Source organism: Balaenoptera borealis (genome assembly GCF_965194805.1).
Source record: "Balaenoptera borealis genome assembly, chromosome: 6".
NCBI lineage: Eukaryota > Metazoa > Chordata > Mammalia > Artiodactyla > Balaenopteridae > Balaenoptera > Balaenoptera borealis.
The window spans coordinates 74,146,639-74,164,289 of NC_138863.1; the positions used below are offsets into that span (position 1 = coordinate 74,146,639).

Sequence of the window (17,651 nt, forward strand, 5' to 3'; positions counted from 1 at the left end):
GTTGTTAGTTTCTGCTGTATAACAAAGTGAATCAGCTATATGTATTCATATATCCCCATAACCCCTCCCTCTTGCGTCTCCCTCCCACCCTCCCTATCCCATCCCTCTAGGTGGTCACAAAGCACCGAGCTGATCTCCCTGTGCTATGCAGCTGCTTCCCACTAGCTATCTATTTTACATTTGGTAGTGTATATATGTAAATGCCACTCTCTCACTTCATCCCAGCTTACCCTTCCCCCTCCCCGTGTCCTCAAGTCCATTCTCTACATCTGCATCTTTATTCCTGTCCTGCCCCTAGATTCATCAGAACCACTTTTTTTTTTTTAGATTCCATATATATGTGTTAGCATATGGTATTTTTTTTTCTCTTTCTGACTTACTTCACTCTGTATGACAGACTCTAGGTCCATCCACCTCAATACAAATAACTTAGTTTCGTTTCTTTTTGTGGCTGAGTAATATTCCATTGTATATATGTGCCTCATCTTCTTTATCCATTCATCTGTCAATGGACACATAGGTTGCTTCTATGTCCTGGATATTGTAAATAGTGCTGCAATGAACATTGTGGTACATGACTCTTTGAATTATGGTTTTCTCAGGGTATATGCCCAGTAGTGGGATTGCTGGGTCGTATGGTAGTTCTCTTTTTAGTTTTTTAAGGAAACTCCATACTGTTCTCCATAGTGGCTGTATCAATTTACATTCCTACCAACAGTGCAATAGGGTGCCCTCTTCTCCACAACCTCTCCAGCGTGTATTGTTTGTAGATTTTTTGATGATGGCCATTCTGACTGGTGTGAGGTGGTACCTAATTGTAGTTTTGATTTGCATTTTTCTAATGATTAGTGATGTTGAGCATTCTTTCATGTGTTTGCTGGCAATCTGTATATCTTCTTTGGAGAAATGTCTATTTAGGTCTTCTGCCCATTTTTGGATTGGGTTGTTTGTTTTTTTGATATTGAGCTGCATGAGCTGCTTGTATATTTTGGAGATTAATTCTTTGTCAGTTGCTTCATTTGCAAATATTTTCTCCCATTCTGAGGGTTGTCTTTTCATCTTGTTTATGGTTTCCTTTGCTGTGCAAAAGCTTTTAAGTTTCATTAGGTCCCATTTGTTTCTTTTTGTTTTTATTTCCATTCCTCTAGAAGGTGGGTCAAAAAGGATCTTGTTGTGGTTTATGTCATAGAGTGTTCTGCCTATGTTTTCCTCTAAGAGTTTTTATAGTGTCTGGCCTAACATTTAGGTCTTCAATCCATTTTGAGTTTATTTTTGTATATGGTGTTAAGGAGTGTTCTAATTTCATTCTCTTACATGTAGCTGTCCAGTTTTCCCAGCACCACTTACTGAAGAGGCTGTCTTCTCTCCACTGTATATTCCTGCCTCCTTTATCAAAGATAAGGTGAACATATGTGTGTGGGTTTATCTCTGGGCTTTCTACCCTGTTCCACTGATCTATATTTCTGCTTTTGTGCCAATACCCTACTGTCTTGATTACTGTAGCTTTGTAGTATAATCTGAAGTCCAGGAATCTGATTCATCCAGCTCCGTTTTTCTTTCTCAAGATTGCTTTGACTATTCGGGGTCTTCTGTGTTTCCATACAAATTGTGAATTTTTTTGTTCTAGTTCTCTGAAAAATGCCAGTGGTAGTTTGATAGGGATTGCATTGAATCTGTAGATTGCTTTGGGTAGTATAGTCATTTTCACAACGTTGATTCTTCCAATCCAAGAACACGGTATATGTCTCCATCTGTTTGTATCATCTTTAATTTCTTTCATCAGTGTCTTATAGTTTTCTGCATACAGGTTTTTTGTCTCCTTAGGTAGGTTTATTCCTAGGTATTTTATTCTTTTTGTTGCAATGGTAAATGGGAGTGTTTCCTTAATTTCACTTTCAGATTTTTCATCATTAGTGTATAGGAATGCAAGAGATTTCTGTGCATTAATTTTGTATCCTGCTACTTTACCAAATTCACTGATTAGCTCTAATGGTTTTCTGGTAGCATCTTTAGGATTCTCTTTGTATAGTATCATGTCATCTGCAAACAGTGACAGTTTTACTTCTTCACTTCCAATTTGGATTCCTTTTATTTCTTTTTCTTCTTTGTTTACTGTGGCTAAAACTTCCAAAACTATGTTGAATAATAGTGGTGAGAGTGGGCAACCTTGTCTTGTTCCTGATCATAGTGAAAATGGTTTCAGTTTTTCACCATTGAGAACGATGTTGGCTGTGGATTTGTCAACATGGTCTTTATTATGTTGAGGTAAACCCCCTTTCCAGAGGGTTTTTATCATAAATGGGTGTTGAATTTTGTCAAAATCTTTTTCTGCCTCTATTGAGATGATCATGTGGTTTTTCTCCTTCAGTTTGTTAAAATGGTGTATCACATTGACTGACTTGCATATATTGAAAAATCCTTGCATTCCTGGGATAAACCCCACTTGAACAAGGTGTATGATCCTTTTAATGTGCTGTTGGATTCTGTTTGCTACCTTTTTGTTGAGGATTTTTGCATCTATGTTCATCAGTGATATTGGCCTGTAGTTTTCTTTTTCTGTGACATCTTTGTCTGGTTTTGGTATCAGGGTGATGGTGGCCTCGTAGAATGAGTTTGGGAGTGTTACTTCCTCTGCTATATTGTAGAAGAGTTTGAGAAGGATAGGTGTTAGCTCTTCTCTAACCGTTTGATAGAATTTTCCTGTGAAGCCATCTGGTCCTGGGCTTTTGTTTGTTGGAAGGTTTTTAATCACATTCTCAATTTCAGTGCTTGTGATTGGCCTGTTTATATTTTCCATTTCTTCCTGGTTCAGCCTCGGAAGGTTGTGCTTTCTAAGAATTTATCCATTTCTTCCATGTTGTCCATTTTATTGGCATATAGTTGCTTGTAGTAATCTCTCATGATCCTTTGTATTTCTGCAGTGTCAGTTGTTACTTCTCCTTTTTCATTTCTAATTCTATTGATTTGAGTCTTCTCCCTTTTTTTCTTGATGAGTCTGGCTAATGGTTTATCAATTTTGTTTATCTTCTCAGAGAACCAGCTTTTAGTTTTATTGATCTTTGGTATTGTTTCCTTCATTTCTTTTTCATTTATTTCTGATGTGATCTTTATGATTTCTTTCGTTCTGCTAACTTTGGGGTTTTTTTGTTCTTCTTTCTCTAATTGCTTTAGGTGTAAGGTTAGGTTGTTTATTTGAGATGTTTCTTGTTTCTTGAGGTAAGATTGTATTGCTATAAACTTCCCTCTTAGAACTGTTTTTGCTGCATCCCATAGGTTTTGGGTTGTCGTGTTTTCATTGTCATTTGTTTCTAGGTATTTTTTGATTTCCTCTTCTATTTCTTCAATGATCTCTTGATTATTAAGTAGTGTATTGTTTAGTCTCCATGTGTTTGTATTTTTTGCAGATTCTTTTCCTGTAATTAATATCTAATCTCCTAGAGTTGTGGTTGGAAAAGATACTTGATATGATTTCAATTTTCTTAAATTAACCAAGGCTTGATTTGTGACCCAGATATGGTCTCTCCTGGAGAATGTTCCATGAGCACTTGAGAAGAAAGTGTATTCTGTTTTTTTTGGATGGACTGTCCTATAAATATGAAGTAAGTCCATCTTGTTTAATGTGTTATTTAAAGCTTGTGTTTCCTTATTTATTTTCAATTTGGACGGTCTGTCCATTGGTGAAAGTGGGGTGTTAAAGTCCCCTACTATGATTGTGTTACTGTCAATTTCCCCTTTTATGGCTGTTAGCATTTGCCTTATGTATTGAGGTGCTCCTTTTCTGGGTACATAAACATTTACAATTGTTATATGTTCTTCTTGGATTGATCCCTTGATCATTATGCAGTGTCCTTCTTTGTCTCTTGTAATATTCTTTATTTTAAAGTCTATTTTGTCTGATATGAGAATTGCTACTCCAGCTTTCTTTTGATTTCCAATTGCATGGAATATCTTTTTCCATCCCCTCACTTTCAGTCTGTATGTGTCCCTAGGTCTGAAGTGGGTCTCTTGTAGACAGCATATGTACCAGTCTTGTTTTTGTATCCATTCAGCCAGTCTATGTCTTTTGGTTGGAGCATTTAATCCATTTACATTTAAGGTAATTATCAATATGTATGTTCCTATTACCATTTTCTTAATTGTTTTGGGTTTGTTTTTGTAAGTCTCTTGTGTTCCTGCCTAGAGAAGTTCCTTTAGCATTTGTTGCAAAGCTGGTTTGTTGGTGCTGAATTCCCTTAGCTTTTGCTTGTCTGTAAAGGTTTTAATTTCTCTGTCGAATCTGAATGAGATCCTTGCTGGGTAGAGTAATCTTGGTTGTAGGTTTTTCCCCTTCATCACTTTAAATATGTCCTGCCAGTCCCTTCTGGCTTGCAGAGTTTCTGCTGAAAGATCAGCTGTTAGCCTTATGGAGATTCCCTTGTATGTTATTTGTTCCTTTTCACTTGCTGCTTTTAATATTTTTTCTTTGTATCTAATTTTTGATAGTTTGATTAATATGTGTCTTGGCGTGTTTCTCCTTGTGTTTATCCTGTATGGGACTCTCTGCACTTCCTGGACTTGATTGACCATTTCCTTTCCCATATTAGGGAAGCTTTCAAGTATAATCTCCTCACATATTTTCTCAGACTCTTTCTTTTTCTCTTCCTCTTCTGGGACCCCTATAATTCGAATATTGTTGAGTTTAATGTTGTCCCAGAGGTCTCTGAGATTGTCCTCATTCTTTTCTTTCTTTTTTCTTTATTCTTCTCTTTGGTAGTTATTTCCACTATTTTATCTTCTAGGTCACTTATCCGTTCTTCTGCCTCAGTTATTCTGCTATTGATTTCTTCTAGAGAATTTTTAATTTCATTTATTGTGTTGTTCATAATTGTTTGTTTGCTGTTTAGTTCTTCTCGGTCCTTGTTAAACGTTTCTTGTATTTTCTCCATTGTATTTCCAAACTTTTGGATCATCTTTACTATCAGTACTCTGAATTCTTTTTCAGGTAGACAGCCTATTTCCTCTTCATTTGTTTGGTCTGGTGAGTTTACCCCTTGCTCCTTCATGTACTGTGTATTTCTCTGTCTTCTCATTTTGCTTAACTTACTGTGTTTGGGGTCTCCTTTTCACAGCCTGCAGGTTCACAGTTCCCATTGTTTTTGGTGTCTGCCCCCAGTGGCTAAGTTTGGTTCAGTGGTTTGTGTAGGCTTCCTGGTGGAGGGTACTGGTGCCTGTGTTCTGGTGGATGAGGCCAGATCTTTTCTTTCTGGTGGGCAGGACTGCACCTGGTGGTGTGTTTTGGGATGTCTGTGAACTTACTATGATTTTAGGCAGCCTCTCTGCTAATGAGTGGGGTTGTATTCCTGTCTTGCTAGTTGTTTGTCATGGGGTGTCCAGCACTGTAGCTTGCTGGTCATTGAGTGAATCTGGGTCTTAGCGTTGAGACGGGGATCTCTGTGAGAGCTCTTGCTAATTGATATAACATGGGGTCCAGAGGTCTCTGGTGGACCAATGTCCTGAACTCAGCTCTCTCACCTCAGGGGCTCAGGCCTGACACCCGGCCGGAGCATAAAGACCCTGTCAGCCACACGGCTCAGAATAAAAGGTAGAAAAGAAAGAAAGAAAGAAAGGTAAATACATAAAGTTATTAAAATTAAAAAAAAAATTAAAAAAAGAAGACAGCAACCAAACCAATAAACAAATCCACGAATGATAACAAGTGCTAAAAACAATACTAAAGGGGCTTCCCTGGTGGCGCAGTGGTTGAGAATCTGCCTGCCAATGCAGAGGACACGGGTTCAAGCCCTGGTCTGGGAAGATCCCACATGCCGCGGAGCAACTGGGCCCGTGAGCCACAGCTACTGAGCCTGCGCATCTGGAGCCTGTGCTCCACAACAAGAGAGGCCACGACAGTGAAAGGCCCGTGCACCGCGATGAAGAGTGGCCCCCGCTTGCCACAACTAGAGAAAGCCCTCGCACAGAAACGAAGACCCAACACAGCCAAAATAAATAAATAAATAAATAAAATTAAAAAAAAAAATACTAAAAAGAAAAACAGACCAACAGAACCCTAGGACAAGTGGTAAAAGCAACCTTATACAGACAAAATCACACAAAGAAGCATACACATACACAGTCACGGAAAGAGAAAAAGGAAAAGAAAAAAATATATATATATAAAAAGAAAGGAAGAGAGCAACCAAATCAATAAACAAACCTATCAATGATAATAAGCTCTAAATACTTAACTAAGATAAACATAAAACCAGAAACAAATTAGATGCAGAAAGCAAACCCCAAGTCTACAGTTGATCCCAGAGTCCACCGCCTCAATTTTGGGATGATTCATTGTCTATTCAGATATTCCACAGATGCAGGGTACAACAAGTCGATTGTGGAGATTTAATCCGCTGCTCCTGAGGCTGCTGGGAGAAATTTCCCTTTCTCTTCTTTGTTCGCACAGCTCCCGGTGTTCAGCTTTGGATCTGGCCCTGCCTCTGCATGTAGGTCGCCTGATGGCATCTGTTCTTCGCCCAGACAGGAGGGGGTTAAAGGAGTGTCTGATTCGGGGGCTCTGGCTCACTCAGGCCGGGGGGAGGGAGAGGTACGGAATGTGGGGCGAGCCTGCAGCAGCAGAGGCCAGCGTGACCTTGCAACAGCCTGAGGTGTGCCGTGTGTCCTCCCGGGGAAGTTCTCCCTGGATCACGAGACCCTGGCATTGGTGGGCTGCACAGGCTCCTGGGAGGGGAGGTGTGGATAGTGACCTGTGCTTGCACACAGGATTCTTGGTGGCTGCAGCAGCAGCCTTAGCGTTTTATGCCCGTCTCTGGTGTCCGCACTGATAGCCGCGGCTCGTGCCCATCTCTGGAGCTCTTTTAGGCAGTGCTCTGAATCCCCTCTCCTCACGCACTCCAAAACAATGGTCTCTTGACTCTTAGGCAGTTCCAGACTTCTTCCCTGACTCCCTCCCAGCTAGCTGTGGTGCACTAGCCCCCTTCAGGTTGTGTTCACGCAGCCGACCCCAGAGATCCCAACCTCTCCCTGGGATCTGACCTCCAAAGCCGGAACCTCAGCTCCCAGCCCCCACCCTCCCCGGTGGGTGAGCAGACAAGCATCTCAGTCTGATGAGTGCTGGTCGGCACCGATCCTCTGTGAAGGAATCTGTCTGCTTTGCCCTCTGCACCCCTGTTGCTGCACTCTCCTCCATGGCTCTGAAGGTTCCTCCCACCCCACCCCAGCCCGTCTCCACCAGTGAAGGGGCTTCCTAGTGTGTGGAAACTTTTCCTCCTTCACAGCTCCCTCCCAGAGGTGCAGGTTCCATCCCTATTCTTTTGTCTGTTTTTCCTTTTTTTCTTTTGCCCTACCCAGGTACGTGGGGAGTTTCTTGTCTTTGGGGAGGTCTGAGGTCTTCTGCCAGCATTCAGTAGGTGTTCTGTAAGAGTTGTTCCACATGTAGATGTATTTTTGATGTATTTGTGGGGAGGAAGGTGATCTGCACATCTTACTCCTCTGCCATCTTGAAGGTCCTCTGCCCATATTTTATTAAAGCTACTTTCTTTTTCTATTCTATTTTTCCTTACCATTAAGAACGGAAAATGTTTTGAAATGACCATATGACAAGAAAATAAAATTTTGAAAAGGAATAGAAAGGGTCAAAGAGTTTCCATTGCCCTGTCTAGCTTTACTTCACAGACAGTAGTGCCAGTTGTTCTGGCTCCTTTCCTGTTGCTGTCCTTTTCATATTCAGCACACTGATGAGCTTGAGTTGTTCTTTTTTAACTCAGAAGTCTGCAAATGATGAAAGGCAGCAGGTCAAACCTGAGACAGTTTTCTGAATTAAAAAAATATTTTGCATTTTATGTCCTGCTCCCAAATTAGGGAAATTGAATCAACTAATTTCTGGAAAAGAGGAAAAGGTATGTGTCAGAAATTTATGTAAGGCACTGGTCAATAAATGTTTTAACATATAGCCCCCGAATGTAGGAAACCAGTTTATTGAAAATAGTATCTAATTCAAAACAACTAATATTTCCCAACCAAATATTAGTAAGAATAGCACACAAATACAAGTGATACATTTGGTTCTTTTTTGTAGTCTTATGGTCTTTACATTTCTAGACACCAGGGTGTGCTTGCCACCACATGTAAATATGGATGAACATTTATTTTCTGGTTGATTAGAAATATGCACATCCTTTGCTTTCATATGGGTAACAGATGTCTTGTGGGTAACAGATGTCTTGGCTTTTATAGACTAATTGGCAAAAAGGGGGAAGAAGAGGATAATTAAAAGGGTAGGAGGAGACACAGAAAAGTGCAATCTTCCTTGTGGGGAAAATCTAATAGACCTCCTTATTACGGGTAATTACCTCCTTCTTCAACTTCATTTGCTATGCCTTTCCATATGACTCAAGTACAGTATAATGGAAAAGTATAAAATAAAGAAATGTAAATCTGACCTGTTGTCTGCTAACAACCAGTTTTATCCTGTCATAGAATATTCCAGTGTAATTGACTCAATAACATAATTTTTTTAAAAAACAAAATATGAATGCATGTCTCATCTCTAATGGCAACCTGTGTTTTAATTGGTAACGCTAGGGATCTATGTTCAGTCTTGCATTTTTCATTTCCCACCAATCCACTATGTGCAAGACTGAATATGTTTGTAGGTTGTGTATTAGATATACATCTTAGGTTCGTTTTAGCTTGCTGTTTGTTCTCTGTCAGTGCTACAGTACAGCCAATTGACTTGGAATAAATGAGGACATTTAGCAATTGTTTGAAGCCATTATCATCAACAAATTCTCAGTTTTGTCAATGTTTTCCATCATGCAAGATTTAAAGTAAATGTGTCACTTACTATGTCTTAACTGTATCACTTTGGTCTGTATTATTCTTCTGATTGGTACCTTTTACTTTAAATTGAAGGAGATTTTTATAGCCTGTTAAACATTCAGTGAGAATCCACGTTATTCCTTGATAAGAACTATTAGGTAATCACTTTTATAAGGAGCTAGTAATACTTCCAAGAGAAATTATCAGATTATGTACTTAGAGACTTACACTTGATACAAAACTTAAACAAACTGAAAGGTAAGGTTATTTATGCTAGATGTAAGGCACAGGATATTGACTTTTATTTGACCACTTGTCTCCTCAGAAAATATGTAGGTAGAATTTGTTTAAAAAGATAATTAGGACAATAAAGATCAAAATATCAATTGTCCATTGTTAAGTAATTATTAATTTCTTTTTGCTGTATTAGAATTAAATTTTATTCTAAAAATAAAATATTTTCTTGTATATAAAATATAAATTTTATAATAAGTTATATTTTATTCACCATTGCTAGAAACTGGTGAGGTGGGAGGGTGGTTTCTGTACCCATCTTTTTTTTTTTTTTTAATATCAGCTTTGGTAGGATAGAGACAGCATTGTTTGAGTAGTCTGATGACTGCCACATAAATTCAGTCACTTGATCTTTTTGAGCCTCATTTCATTATCTGTAAAATGGAGAGAGTGGCAAATAATTCCCATGGTTGCACTGGGAATTATACTCAACGATAAGCACACATGAAACTAACATATGTTTTGTTATTGAGTGCTTTATGGTTGTCTCCTCTCATTGGACCCATATCCCTTAGTTACTTGCCTTGATTTCCAGGCTAGGCTTCTCATGGAAATAGAAAATTCAAGGAGACTCTGATGAATAGTCTAGTAACAAATGGTTTGAGACTATGTGTCAGGAGAGTTATTCTTCCCAACTTCAGCCCCTTAAAATATGAGATTGAAGAATAACCACAGTGGGGTAGGTTTTTTAATTGTAAAAGAGTTTTCCATATTTTGTAATTGTAAATTTCCGTAAGTTGTAAATTTATAAAATTGTAAAATGTTGACACTCTATGAGACTTCAGGATTTCTAGACCCACTGCCCCTTTCCTGGTTAATTTCCCATTTTTCAGAGGAAGGCACTGAAGCCCTATAAGGTTAAATAGTTTCTCCAAAGTCAATCAACAAGTGAGTGACAGAGCCAGGTCTGGAAACTTGGTCTTTTCCTGAAATCTTTATCTGTACTATCACAAGACCACCTTTCTTTGTGACCACTGGGGATCTAGCCTGGACCATTAAAAGAATAAGAGCATTCAACTCACTCAGCCGTGCAGAAAGAGATGCATTTCTTTGTTATGCTTTTTATTTTTTATTTTTATTTTTATTCTTTATTGGAGTATAATTGCTTTGCAATGTTGTGTCAGTTTCTGCTGTACAATGAAGTGAATCAGCTATATGTATACCATATCCCCTCCCTCTTGGACCTCCCTCCCACCACCTTGCCCATCCCACCCATCTAGGTCATCACAGAGCACCAAGCTGAGCTTCCTGTTCTTTATAGCATGTTCCTGTTAGCTATCTGTTTTATGTATGGTAGTGTATATATGTCAATCCTAATCTCCCAATTCGTCCCACCCTCCCCTTCCCCCACTGTGTCCACATGTCCATTCTCTAAGTCTAGGTCTCTATTCCCACCCTGCAAACAGGTTCATTTGTACCATTTTTCTAGATTCCACATATATGCATTAATATCTGGTATTTGTTTTTCTCTTTCTGGCTTACTTCACTGTATGACACACTCTAGGTCCATCCACATCTCTACAAATGACCCAATTTCGTTCCTTCTTATGGCTGAGTAATATTCCATTGTATATATGTACCACATCTTCTTTATCCATTCGTCTGTCATTGGACATTTAGGTTGTTTCCATGTCCTGGCTATTGTAAATAGTGCTGCAATGAACATCGGGTTCATGTGTCCTTTTGAATTATGGTTTACTCAGGGTATATGCCCAGTAGTGGGATTGCTGGGTCATATGGTAGTTCTATTTTTAGTTTTTTAAGGAACCTCCATACTGTTCTCCATAGTGGCTGTATCAATTTACATTCCCACCAACAGTGCAAGAGGGTTCCCTTTTCTACACACCCTCTCCAGCATTTATTGTTTGTAGATTTTTTGTTGATGGCCATTCTGACCCATGTGAGGTGATACCTTATTGTAGTTTTGATTTGCATTTCTCTAACAGTTAGTGATATTGAGGATCTTTCCATGTGCCTCTTGGCCAACTGTATGTCTTCTTTGGTGAAATGTCTATTTAGGTCTTCTGCCCATTTTTTAATTGGGTTGTTTGTTTTTTTGATATTGAGCTCCATGAGCTGTTTGTATATTTTGGAGATTAATCCTTTGTCCATTGCTTCATTTGCAAATATTTTCTCCCATTCTGAGGGTTGTCTTTTCATCTTATTTATGGTTTCCTTTGCTGTGCAAAAGCTTTTAAGTTTCATTAGGTCCCATTTGTTTCTTTTTGTTTCTATTTTCATTCCTCTAGGAGGTGGGTCAAAAAAGATCTTGCTGTGGTTTATGTCAGAGTGTTTTTCCTATGTTTTCCTCCAAGAGTTTTAAGCCCAGAGATAAACCCACACACATATGATCACCTAATTTATGACAAAGGAAGCAAGAATATACAATGGAGAAAGGACAGCCTCTTCAATAAGTGGCGCTGGGAAAACTGGACAGCTGCATATAAAAGAATGAAATTAGAACACTAGCTAACACCATACACAAAAATAAGCTCAAAATGGATTAAAGACCTAAATTTAAGACTGGACACTGTAAAACTCTTAGAGGAAAACATAGGAAAAACACTCTTTGTTATGCTTTTTAAATGGTCTGTGCACATTAGTTCATTCAGTCTTTCTTTATGGATTACAAATGTATTTTGATTGTTTCATAGGACCACCAGCTTTAACTCCTCCAGTAAAAGAAGACAGAGTCACTAATATTTACATAGTAATTCCTATGAACCAGGAATTATTCTTAGGACTTTATGTAGATTAACTATTTTATTCTGCGTAATGACACCGTGAGGAGGTATATCTCACCTTTCATATAAGGGTGTGGAAACACAGAGGAGCCAAGTAATAGCCAAGATTATTACCAGGATTTGAAGGCTTTGGTCAGATTTGAATCAGAAGATGCTAGAGAGAGGGAGATTCCACTGTCAGAAGATGCCTGGGTGGATGGATCTTTATTATATGAGCTCTCTTTTATGCAAGGAGAGTGACTTAAAACATTTCCAAATCACTTAGATTTTACATATCTAGCTCTACTGAGTCCCAATCAGTCTACATTATTAGGTTCTACCATAGCACATTAATATCAACAACAGATTATATTTATTTATATTGATAACCACTAGAATAAATAGAAGAGTAAGCTATTATGGTTGATCCAATGTTGATAAAAAAAATGGTATTTTATTTCATGATTGTAAGTCCCTTAGCATGTAGTAATAAAAATGTTTGTAGGGATGGTATTTTACTGTTCAAGAACAATTATCAAAAGAAGAGATAATTTCTATTGATCAATATGTGGTTTGTTCTTTCTTACACATGCAGTTATATAGGAATATTATCTATATTGCTTACATTGGTATTTGAAGTTGAATATAAAAATGGCCATTTATGTATCAAATATTTTACAGGTATAAAATCAGCTCCAATTTGAGTAATTAGCAATTTAAAGACTTTAATTTGAGAAAAAAATGATTGCATGGAAAAACGTTGGACATTCAGAAATTGCAGGGTGCTGTTATGATTTAACAAAACCTTCATTAAAGTAATGATACAAAAGGCTTATTCAGCATTGTTCTATTTTAAAATAATTTAAATAAAATTTGAATAAATTACTCACAACCACTGGACTATTCCAGTGGTTGACGTGATGACAGATATTTAACGTCAGAACAGAAGTACTCTACCACTTTGAACATGTGAGTTAACGTGGGGTGTGTGTGTATATGTGTGTGTGTGTTTATTAAGTAGGGAATGCTGAGAAAACTTGAGAAGGAAACAGATTAATTTAGCAAAGTCTAATTTTTGAAAGTTTTATTGATGCAAATATATTAAATTCTACGATTGATGTGTTTTGCTCTACTGAATAGATGTGTTCATTAAAGAAAATTGCCCGAAGGTCATGGTCTATGTTCAAATGACTCTCATTCTGAGATGTATTCTTTAGTGAAGAGGGGGAAGTATAATGGCTCATCAATGCCTTAAAGGTAACTGTGACGATACAATAATGTTAAAGAGTCACAGAATATAAATGTGAAGAGTCACACTATTTTTTAAAGCTGTGAATATCTATGGTTTGGTTTGTGTTTAGCACATTCACTTAACAGTTTAAAGGAGAAATTGTAAATGAACAGAATACACTGGACTGTTCAGTTACTCAGCGCCTGTAACAACACTTATGTTCTACAAGTGATGCTGGACAGCGCCCCTAGGTTGCTGTGTTACTGTATCCTAGCATTTCATAGGAGCTATTGATTTAGGAATGAGCTGGTTGAGCTTAAAAAGGAGGGATTTACACCATGGTTGAGAAAATTGTTTCAAAATATAGTAGCAACTGAAGAAATTGCTTGTAAAAATATAAGCAATAGTAAACAATGATTGGGCAACCCTTTTGATAAAACACATTGCCGAGAGGGAGTAACAGCTTTAGCATGTGTTTCTATCTAGTACTATTTAAACCCTCTCTCAGTCTTCATAAGGATTGAATTTCTCTATTCAAGTATTATGAAATAAATTTGCATTATAGCTTCCTAAAGCTTTTTGCCTTACCTTTTCCAGGTTTGAAGTGTGTTTGTCTTTTGTGTGACTCTTCAAACTTTACCTGCCAAACAGAAGGAGCATGTTGGGCTTCTGTTATGTTAACCAACGGAAAGGAACAGGTGATCAAGTCCTGCGTCTCTCTCCCAGAACTAAATGCGCAAGTCTTCTGTCATAGTTCCAACAATGTTACCAAAACGGAATGCTGTTTCACAGATTTTTGCAACAACATAACTCTGCACCTTCCAACAGGTAAAGGGTTTATCTTTGTTCATGCCAAATTTAATTGTACTCTTGGAAAGTTATATACACATGATAGAAATCAAACTGTTTTATGTTTCTTTAAATAAGAAAATCTGTTTTACAGTTCTCTCTCTCCCTTTTTTTTTTTTTTTTTTTTTTGGTAAAATTCTCTAGAGCCTAGTTGAGGTTGATTTTTTAAAAATTGCACAAGACTGTCAAAACATTGACAACAGCATAACAATTTTGAAGAAATCTGTACACATGAGTTGTATTTTTTGAAGTGATTAATGAACCTAAAGTAAAATATAAATTTTTATGGAGTCTCTTAAAGGAAAGAAATTAAAATGTATACCAAGAAAAAAGAAGAGAAAAAAGAGGAAAACAAAAATAGTAGATTGCCAACTTTTATGGAGACAGAATCTTTTTTTCATGGGTAACTTCTGCATATCTTCTTTGCCCACACTCAAGTGAGAGCATTCATTAACAGAAAGACAGATAGAATGGAATTTGACCCTTCATTATTGTGCAAATATATTCTTGCCTTTCCCCCAATTTCATGGAGTTTTATCCTAATTTACAAGGTACAAAAATCTTAATCTGGCCTTTTATCAATAATCTGGAGTCTGAAATTTTGGGGGCTAGTAAGAGGCAAGTAATTCAAATTAAAAACTAATTTATGACATGAAAATGTCCTGCTTGTAGATTTTCTTTAGTATGTTAATATCTATACAGAAATACATATTCTTCCTCACAAATGAACATTTACATGTACTGTTATCCAATCTCAGATGTTCATATATCACCATATTCTACTATAGTATTTTTAACCTATTATTATTATTATTTTTAATAAATTAACTGCTCTCCCCCTTTTTTACTGGAGAACATTTACTTTATGCAAAAACTTGACATTACTTCTACAAATGAAAAACCAGTTTACTTGCCATAAATAAAAGGTAACTAAGTAAATAAACAAATGTACTGACTGCATTACAGTTAGGTATTTTGTATTTTCTTTTTGTTTAAAAGAGAAGACAGTGGTGTTAAAGACATACTAACATGAAATGAGTCCTTTTGATACATAATCAGAAAAACTAAGAGAACTAGAGGAGAAATTCTTGTGTGATTCAATGTTATTTAGTATCATGTTGGTTTACCACTCCAATTAATCTCAAGAACCCTTAAAAATCATTTCATGAACCACCCCTAATACTTGTCCCATTCTTTGGGAAACACTACTCTGAAGCATTATCCTATGTTACAACCTCAGAAGTCATACTTGGCATATTTCATCCCCCAAAGGTACTAGGAGTCTTAGATTTTAGACCACAGTTATTTTGTCTGAGATTCCATAGACTTCCTTGGTTTGATAGTGATCTGGTATCTATTCTGATACCAGAATTTTTCTTTCCTTATATCTCCTCCCCTGGTTTTGGTGGACCAGAGAACCCTAAAATGAAGGTCCCCTATATTTGATGCTGGTCTTCCCATGACCAAGATCCAAAAGATTAAGGAGGGGAAGGAAAGTCTCCATGTTAGGCTGTGGCAATGAGCTCTTTAATGTGTCTTCTCAGTAAAAATTATCCATAAGACCATGTTCTGCCAGTCAGTATGGGTACAAGACAGCACTTTGACTGCAACAAAAGGTCTTGGAGGACAAAATGGTTCACACGCAGTTGGGCAAATTAAAGGTGCTTAGCGCAGCTAGGATATGGGTCTTTCCCAGCCCAACTCTAAACTCTGCCTAACTACTGAGATGCCTATGTTCTACCTTCAAGTCCACTTGGGAACTAGACTTTCTTTTTAAAAAATCAATTTTATTGAGGTATAATTTAGATATAATGAAATGCACACATCTTAAGTGTACAGTTTGATGTGTCTTGGCACATACATTTATGTAACTGCCACAACATTTCCATTACCTCAAAATGTTCTCAATCGCCACTTTCACCAGGGCCAGGAAACTGATCTATTTTCTAATAGCTGTAGATTAATTTTTACTGGAGTTTCACATAAAAGGAGTCCTATGGAAGATATAATTTTGCACTTGGCTTCTTTCACTCAGCATGTTTTTGAGATTTATTCATGAAGTTGGGTATATCAGCAGCTTGTTTCCTTTTTACTGCTGGGTAATATCCCACTGTATGTTTTGTTCTTTTTACGCTTTCATCCACAATGGGTATTCAGGTTGTTTTCATTTTGGGGCTGTTATTAACAAAGCTGCAGTGAACAATTGAGTACAAGTCTTTGGAGATATGTTACCTTTCTCTTGAGAAAATACCTAAGAGTGGAATTGAATGGTCATATAATATCTATATGTTTAATTTATAAATCTAATCTCCCAAATAGTTTTCACACTGCTTATACCATTTTATATCCCCAACAGAAATGTATGATAGTTCCATTTGATCCATATTTTTGCCAGCATTTGGTATAATCAGTCTTTTTAATTTTGGCCATTCAAGTGATTGTATAGTGGTATTTCATTGTGGTTTTAATTTGCATTTCTCTAATGACTAATGATGATAACTTATTTTTTTCTTGTGCACATTGGACATTTGTGTTTCTTTCTTTATAAAGTGTCAAATATTTTGCATATTAAAAAAATTGGGTTATCTTCTTATGGTTGAATTTAAGAGTTCTTTATATATTCTGAATACAAGTCCTTTATCAGATATGTATATTATGACTATTTTCTCTCATTCTGTGGATTGACATTTTGTTTCCTTGAAGGTGTCTTTTGCAGAGTAGAAGATCAAAATTTGATGAAGTATATTTTATCTTTTTAAAAATTATTAATGGTTCACATATTTCATGTCCTGAGAAGTCTTTATATATCCAAAGGTCATAAATATTTTCTTTTATGTTTTCTTGTAGAAATTTTAACAGTTCAGCTTTTACATTTAGGTCTATGCTCAATTTAAATTTAATTTTTTGTTATTATTTGAGGTTAGGTGGAGTTTTATTTTTTCCACATGTATATGAAGTTGTTCCCAGCATCATTTGTGGAAAAATCTATCCTTTCAATTACTTTTACCTTTTGAATGAAAATAAAGTGACCATGTATATGTGGGTGTATTTCTGGCCTCTATATGTCTATACTTATGTCACTATCAAACTTTCCTGATTATTGTAGCCTTATAGTAAGTATTAAAATCAGGTCGTATGACCCCTCCAACTTTGTTCTTTTTCAAAATTGATTTGGCTATTCTAAGTCCTTTGAATTTCCATTTAAATTTTGGAATCAGTTTGACAATTTTCACAAAAATATGATGATGAAATTTTTATTAGATTGAGTTGAATATGGATTATTTGGAGAAAATAGTCATGTTAATAATATTAACTCTTTTGATCCATGAACATAGTATGTTTTTCCATTTATTTAGTTTTTCTTCAGTTACTCTTAGTGTATTGTAGCTATCAGAAAACAGGTCTTATACATATTTCCTTGAATTTATCCCTAAGTATTGCATGTTTTTAGATGCTACTATAAATGGTAGTTTTAATATATCAATTTCTAAATGTTAACTGCCAGTATATGAAAATAAAATTAATTTTGTATATTGACCTTATATCCTGTAAGCTTGTGAAAATAACATATTAGTTCTAATAGCTTTTTAAAAAATTCCTTGGCATTTTCTACATACAGAATAATCTTATCTGTGAGTACAGACAGTTTTACATCTTCCATTCTGATCTCTATGCATTTTATTTCTTTTTCTTGTTTTTTTTGCACTGGCTAGGATCACTAAAATGATGATTAGTAGGTG

General features: G+C 36.6%; 1 protein-coding gene across 1 annotated transcript in view; it reads left to right on the plus strand.

Moving 5' to 3' along the window:
- Positions 1-17,651, plus strand: part of ACVR1C (activin A receptor type 1C) — a 111,567-nt gene that overhangs the window by 37,639 nt on the left and 56,277 nt on the right. The window contains exon 2 of the mRNA XM_082395777.1: positions 13,660-13,890. Within this exon, the coding sequence (XP_082251903.1) occupies positions 13,660-13,890 (231 nt within the window). The remainder of the gene's footprint in view (positions 1-13,659; positions 13,891-17,651) is intronic.